General features: G+C 43.8%; 1 protein-coding gene across 1 annotated transcript; it reads left to right on the forward strand.

Annotated features, from left to right (window-relative positions):
• LOC139654460 (frizzled-3-like) lies at positions 1–6,626 on the forward strand (the record flags this gene model as incomplete). The annotated part of the gene is made up of 5 exons (XM_071531534.1): positions 1–197; positions 1,571–2,033; positions 2,808–3,107; positions 3,713–3,964; positions 6,428–6,626. Coding segments are annotated over exons 1-5 (1,399 nt in total), but the record flags the coding sequence as incomplete, so codon positions are not given.
• Positions 6,627–7,853: the final 1,227 nt, after the last annotated feature.

Below are 7,853 nucleotides of genomic sequence, written 5' to 3' on the forward strand. Positions count from 1 at the left end.
CCGTTCCACCCCATGGTGAACCTGCAGTGTTCCCCGGAGCTCAGGGTGTTCCTGTGCGCCCTCTACGCCCCGGTGTGCACCGAGTACGGCCGGATGACTCTGCCCTGCCGCCGCCTCTGTCTGCAGGCCAAGAGCGACTGCTACAAACTGATGGACATGTTTGGTGTCAGCTGGCCGGAGGAGATGGACTGCAACAGGTTGGTAGAGGAGAAATCTTTTTTTTTTTTTTTTTTCTTAACTGTCGCTCTTGGATTCGTTATGGCGGTAGTCATTGCAGAAGTGCACCGTTCTGTGTTAGTAAAGCAGGATTTTCTTCTTGTGGGAGGAGTAGTGGGGGTGACCGTGCCTTTGCTGTTGCAGCCCCTAGACTGTGGAATAGCATCCCCCTCTCTATCAGATCTGCCCCCATCCATTGATTCCTTCAAGTCCAGGCTCAAAACATACTTTTATTCTTTAGCGTTTGGATCCTCCTGATGTGGTTTGATATGTGCCTATGCCAATTATTTGTCGATTTGTACCCATGCGCTGTGTGTATTGATGCTTATGTGGGTGTTTTTGTCTTTAGTCTTTTTTGTTGTGATTTTACTGCCTGCTCTGGTTTGTACAGCACTTTGGTCAATGTGAGTTGTTTTTAAATGTGCATTCGACTTGACTTGACTTGACTAGTGCAGCAGCAGTGCAGCAAGCAGGTGAAAGGTGGACTTCTGTGATGGAAATGTCTATAGAACAAAGTAGAGAACTGACTGAGGAAAAAACCTTCCTAGGATTAAAGGAATACACAAAGTTGTTTTTTTTTTGGAGACTGGCCCGTCTTAACTCACCTGTTAAGTGATGAGAATGTAGACACCAAAATCATCCATGTGTCCCTGGTAGATCATTGGCTCTGGTGTTCCATGCTAACACTTTAGCAAACACTATGTTGAGTGATAGTAGACAACTAGCATTATTTCAAATGTTAGCAAATGAGAACTTCTAGTAGCTGTAAAGCTAAATGATAGGTAATCTGAAATAATATGCAGCCAAGTCTGGCTGCGAAATATGCTACAAAAATAACATACTGCCTTAAACTACCAGTTACTACTTTCCCTGTTTACAAAGGAAGTGAACGTGGTTGGCAATTGGAGAATTTGTAGCTACAAATCTCTGCACAGGGGATGATAGCATGGTTGCTCACCTGAAATAGTGCCAAAAATAAACCTAGCTTCATCAACTGTTTTGATTTAATGATATTTAATTTTTGAAATGTAAGAACTACAGGCCATATAACAAAAGCAACACTAAAACATCAGTCTTCTTACTTTGAAAAAGTCGCCTACTATCACTCAACATAGTGTGTATGCTAAAGTGTTAGCATGGAGCACCGGAGCCAATGAATTACCAGGGACACACGGATAATTGTGGTGTCTATGTTCTCATCACTTCATCTCCTAAAAACTTGGTGTGTTCCTTTAAGCCTAATCCAAGACTTTTATCTCAATCGATTCTCTATTCTATTCTTAGGTTTGTGGAAAAAAGGCTCTTTATATCAATAATTATTAACCCTGAGCTCTCTCCATGTGTCTTCCCCCAGGTTCCCAGACTGTGACGAGTCTTACCCCCGTCCCGTAGACCTCCTGTCCATCTCCGAAACAACCGAATCCCCCATCGCCGTCCAGCGAGACTACGGCTTCTGGTGCCCCCGCGAGCTCAAGATCGACCCCGACCTCGGCTACTCCTTCATGGGCATCCGCGACTGCTCGCCCCCTTGTCCCAACATGTACTTCAAGCGCGAGGAGCTGGCGTTCGCCCGCTACTTCATCGGGGTGGTGTCCATCGTCTGCCTGTCCGCCACGCTTTTCACCTTCCTGACCTTCCTCATCGACGTGTCGCGCTTCCGCTACCCGGAGCGGCCGATTATATTCTACGCTGTGTGTTACATGATGGTGTCCCTGGTGTTTTTCCTGGGGTTCCTGTTGGAGGACAGGGTTTCCTGTAACGCAGCGAGCCCCGGGAGGTTCAGGGCGTCGACGGTGACGCAAGGCTCCCATAATAAGGTAAGCAGACCAGAACATTGTTTGGTTACCTGTATGTCATGTAACTTATAATTTCTAATGTGATAAGAGTGCCCAGAGATTGGAGTCTGGGGGAATTAACTACTCGACAGAGGATTGAATCTCAGGGATCCTACACAGGTCTGGAAAGGATGGAATTGTATGGAAAACTAATTGGTAATTTCCAGGTTGTGATAAGTTTGCAAAATATTGGAAAAGTATGGAAAAATATTGTTGTAATGTCCAATATACATATGACTACACATTTTCTGTGATTTTAGACCCTTGTCATCTGGCATATTTAGATTTTTGTTGCTATGTGATATGTCATTATTATTTATGTAGTTATTATGGGCAAGATGTCTATCTGTGTAAATCATACTGAGCACCAAAGTCTTCAAATCAAGAAATTAAGGTCTAGAAAAAGTGTGGAATTTTTAAATTGGAACTGTGTGCCTAGGATTGAATCTTGGCAGAGTTTTTTCGACTAACGTCTCCCTTGCTACTTTCCCACTGTCTACATGAAGGAATATTATTAAAGATGAATGGACTGCTCACTTTTTTTTAAACAATAACATGTGACAGGTATAATTAAGTTTTATTGATCATTGTTTGTCTCAGTAACTGACTTTCAGGGCTATTGACCACAAAACGATCTCACTTTTAAATTGGGCATCAGGTTCTGGACAAAGACCGTTTACTTAATGCAGTATTCCTTCATCTTCCTCTTCCTCCTTCTTTCCTTCCCTCCCATCCTCTCTCTCTCTCTCTCTCCAGGCCTGCACTCTCCTCTTCATGGTGCTGTATTTCTTCACCATGGCCGGCAGCGTCTGGTGGGTCATCCTGACCATCACCTGGTTCCTGGCCGCCGTCCCCAAGTGGGGCAGTGAGGCGATAGAGAAGAAGGCCCTGCTCTTCCACGCCTGCGCCTGGGGGATCCCGGGGGCCCTCACCGTCACCCTGCTGGCCATGAACAAGATCGAGGGCGACAGCATCAGCGGCATTTGCTTCGTGGGGCTCTACGACGTGACGGCGCTGCGCTGGTTCCTGCTCGCCCCGCTGGGACTGGACGTGGTGGTGAGGAAGAGAAAGAGTGAAACAGACTGAGAGATACTGTAGACAGACAAACTTTTTTGGTCTCACCTTTTTAAATATATTTTCTGACCAGTTTTCTGACTATGGCCAAGCTGATTGGTAGGCTCTGTCTCACACCATTGGTACTGTTAGTGCTGGTGTTTCTTAAAATTAAGACTACATTTCCCATAAACCCTGTTGCTTCCTGAGGATGTTGCCACTTGTACCCCCTCCCTTGTGTCACTAAACACTTTCCATCGGCCTTTCACTGTTTTGTACTGTTTTGTATGCAAAAGTCTTACATGACACACAACTGTAACAACAGTATCTCACAACAGTTACCACACAACATTCACCTCAAAATCATTTTGTAAGACTGTGTGTCAGTTTTTTTCAAATGGTGAATATCTTGTCTTGGAATGAAATGCCTCACATTTTGAAGGAAGCATTCCTGAACTAATAGAAGCATGACAGTAGCATAGTAGTAATAATAGAACACATGATTGCTAACAGATACATGCAGTCAGCTCTGACAGCTTTTTCCTTCCCATCTATTCCACAAGATGACTGAAAACCATAACCCCGCCCCTCTCTCGATGCCTTCCTAGGTGGGCGTAGCTCTGCTGCTGGCGGGCATCGCGGCGCTGAACCGAGTCCGCATGGAGATCCCGCTGGAGAAGGAGAACCAGGAGAAGCTGGTGAAGTTCATGATTCGTATCGGCGTTTTCTCCGTGCTTTACCTGGTTCCTCTGCTGACGGTTCTGGCCTGCTACCTGTATGAGAACAGCTACCGAGCCGTGTGGGAGACGACCTGGGTCCAGGAGAAGTGTAGAGACTACCACATCCCCTGCCCCTACCAGGTAACATGACTTTATTAAAGGACCTATGTTCAGCATTTTAACACTAATAAATCAGTACTTTTTTTAGTTTAGTGGGAAATCTGCCTGATTACTTTACAACACAAAACAGGAACAGGAATTTTTTTTTACTTTTCAAATAATGAACAAATTTATTTCAGTTCCAGTATTCTAACTTTGTGTTAGCTTACCTCGTCTGAAAGCATATTAGCTGTTATCAAGGGCTGTTATTTATTGAATTAATGCAAACCTAACCCAAACATGTCTCTAAATCTAAATCATATTCATATCGACTCAAACAAAGAAACAGTCCAAGTTTATTGTTTATTAAATGGATCCCCATTAGCTAACGCCTTGGTGACCGCTAATCTTCCTGGGGTCCACAAAAAGGACATAAGACATAATACATACAATACATAACATAAAACATACAGTTAAAATGGTACAATCAGATACTTAGGTGTGTAGTATCAGTACAAACAATATACATTATATTTGGTCAAATACAATTGGTTCCAGTCATATGAAAGTGGGCAAAACATTGCATATTTCCGCCACCACTTCTCCTAACAAAGGAAAGGGCATTATAGGCATCAATCATCCAGAAGCACAAACCAGTCAAAATATCAATAAACTGAAACTACCATGAAATGTCATTGAGAAATCAAAATAGCACATAAAAGCATTAGAAGCTGATTTCCTTTAATGGCTACAACACCAGTATTCATCCAGGGAAAGTGGACTGAGCATGCTTGCCTTTTTCCAGCAATGCCCTACACACACACACACACACACACACACACACACACACACACATACACACACACACAGACAGACACAGTCATACATGAGAGAACCTAGTGATGATGACTCTCAGGTTACTTCAGAGAGCTGCAGTGGCCTCCAGCAACGGCACACACTCTCCCACTCATCTGGTGGAGCGGTTAATAATTCAAACAGCTCTCTCTCTCTCTCTTTCTCTCTCTCTCTCGTTCTTTTTGTTCCTTTCACACAGCCAGGGATCGCCTCACATGAGAGCGCCTGCGACTGCATATCCGCTTTTATTCTTCCATGTTTAAAGTGGGTTGTTGTGTTAGTGCTGAGAACACAGGAGTGTTGCAGATGCAGTACAGACTCTGGCTTTGTTTTGTGTGTGTGGGTTTTTTTTTTCTTTCACTAACATTTTAGTCAAGCCTTGTACCCTCTAATTAGGGATGTAGTACTCGAGCCCGGTCTCGGTCTTGAGTCTGGTCTTGACAATACTTTTTTTTTGACATTTTGGACTTGTCTTGGTCTCAGCTGCTATTGGTTTTTGACTAAACGTTTTGCTGGAGACCTGGAGATGTAATGGTCCTCAAACGTCTATGATTGATTAATTAGTCAGTTGTAGTCAATTGTTGTAAACACTTGAAGCGCGTTTTTTTTTTTCAGGCGTGACCATGGCGTCCTGAGATAAAATTATCTCAACTTTTTGGAACGCTACAAGCACACCGCATATCACATAGCCTGAAAGCCTGAAATAAGCCTTGAATCGCTCACCATCCAAACGAAGGTCCAGGATCTACCGGTGATATTCTCTGTACTCCATACTTGTATTTTTGCTAAATCCTATACGGCCGATGCACAGTATCCTGGCGCTCAGCCAAATTCATATGTCATGTCATCATTCATTCAGTTTCTTTGTGATACGGGACATTCACTATCAAAACCACATATGTCATCAATGACGCATGCCAATCATATCCCAACCTTATCCCAAAATGGACTCTGCCTTGTGTTTGATACCTCTAGCATTTTGACTAGTCATAATGTAATAAAAGATATCTTAAATTAGTATTTCGACTGGTCATAATGTAATGAGAGATATCTCATTACATTATGACTAGCCAAAATGCTACTTTAAGATATTTCAGATATCTGTAATGAGAACTACTGGAACTACCATTACTAGGCCTATACTGCTGCAGCAGCTGTAGTAGCAGCAGCAGCAGTGCTGTTTCTTGCCACTACTGACTACGACCACCTGGCTTAACGGTACTGCTGCAGCAGCAGGAGCAGCAGCGGCAGCACCCAGCACATTCCCTGGAGCCCTGATAAAGCTCTTACTCTGGACTTTGACAAGCGCCTACGACCCTATAAGATAAGATAGCACTTAATTAATCCTCTTGGGGAAATTCAGGGAAGCTTGCCTCCCCGTCTGAGAATTGAGCCCCGGTCTCCTGCGTGACAGGCAGGGATACTAGCCACTATACTAACGAAGAGCACAAACTGTTTGGACTGGGTGGCAGGTTTGCTTCAGCGGGAGGCGAACTGCGCCTCTTCATACCAACCACCACCTCTTCAACGAACCGCGTTCACTAGCCGCCACGCCACCAGGTCCAAACTGTCAAAAATTATCGACCGTTTTTTGACAATCTGTTGTTCCTGCTCCATCTCGCTGTGTCTCGTGCTGGTTTTTGTAAAAAGGTTCCCAAAGAGAGCCTCTTGCTGTGGTCCAAGCATCAGCTTTACCAGCACCCAGGGGAGCTGAAGCTGAAGACCTCAAGCGGGGCCTTTTATGCCCTAGAACCACTTTGTGGACTGGCTGGCAGGCTAGCTTCAGCAGGAGGCGAACTGCGCCTCTTCGTACCAACCACCACCTCTTCAACGAATAGAGAAAAGGATGGTATTAAAAAACTGTTTTAATTGTGTTCAAAACTTAGGCCAATAGTTTGTCACAGCATTTTCCTTTTTTGGTGAAGGTGATTTAGTCTTTTACTGTATTCAAGAAAGCTCAACAGTGATGCCAAAATCTGTAGAATTGCAGGAAATGCATTTAATATTAGTACATTTTTTGGGGGGCCCCCAGCCCTCCGACCTTCAGTTGACCCCGCCCCCCCAAACCTCCACCCCCCAATGTCTTAGACACAATTGCGCCACTGGTTATAACCTAAATCCATTGTGACTAGAGCCAGTGTAAAACTAGATCATCTCTGACTGTTTCTTTACCAGCACTGAAACCACAATTCTCTTGGCACAGACCAAACTTTTATTCAAACATCTAAGGCTCAGCATAGAGAGAGAGAGAGTGACTAATGATGTGAATATTGAATTGGTGTTGTATAACGCTAGTCTCATGGAGCAGGCAAACTGTTTGCATTCAAGCAGCAAAACGTGACTCGGCTTGATAGCTGGATACTCAGCCTTAGGGGAGGGGGAAGATTGATGCAGTATTTATTTCCATGGCTTTTAATGAATGACCGTATAATGTTCTTATCAAACAATTCTCTACAAAATGGGAACATTTCTTGGTTCTTGACTTTCATCCGGTGGTTATAACTGATTTTGCCAAATGAGATATTATTTTAGCGTTTAGCTGCTGTCAAAAAAGTAGAATGCAATATATCCAATCACAACATCAAATCACACAAATATGCTTACTACAATGGAAAAAATTAAGAAACAATTTTATTGTGTTGTGACTCAAGTGATATGATAATAGTGATAATAGTGTGTGTGTGTGTGTGTGTGTGTGTGTGTATGTGAGAGGTCCAACAGGGATGAGGTCACACATGATGTCATAGCAGCGTATTAGCTTGCTTACACAGAACATGGGAATTTTGTGTGTGTCTGCAGGCATACTTGTGTATTACTATGTGTATTCACTTGCATCACCTTGTGTTTGTGTGTGTTTGTCCACATTTGCATGTTGAGCGTCTGTTTGCATGTTGTGCATCAGTGTGTATATACGCATGTGTATACAAAGGGGGGGGGGGGGGGTGCTGTGAGAAGAGATGTATTCAGATGCAGAGTCCTACTCTTAATCCATCATGCAAACACTGAGTTGTGTGAGAGCAGTAATCCAGTGTGTCAGTGTTTCTGTGGGTCAGCGGGGTCAAGCTGCTCCACATCA

The sequence above is a fragment of the Centroberyx affinis genome, unplaced genomic scaffold (assembly GCF_046629955.1).
Source record: "Centroberyx affinis isolate AG114_WGS23_722 - 3 ecotype Tasmania unplaced genomic scaffold, CSIRO-AGI_Caff_v1 ptg002092l_1, whole genome shotgun sequence".
NCBI lineage: Eukaryota > Metazoa > Chordata > Actinopteri > Beryciformes > Berycidae > Centroberyx > Centroberyx affinis.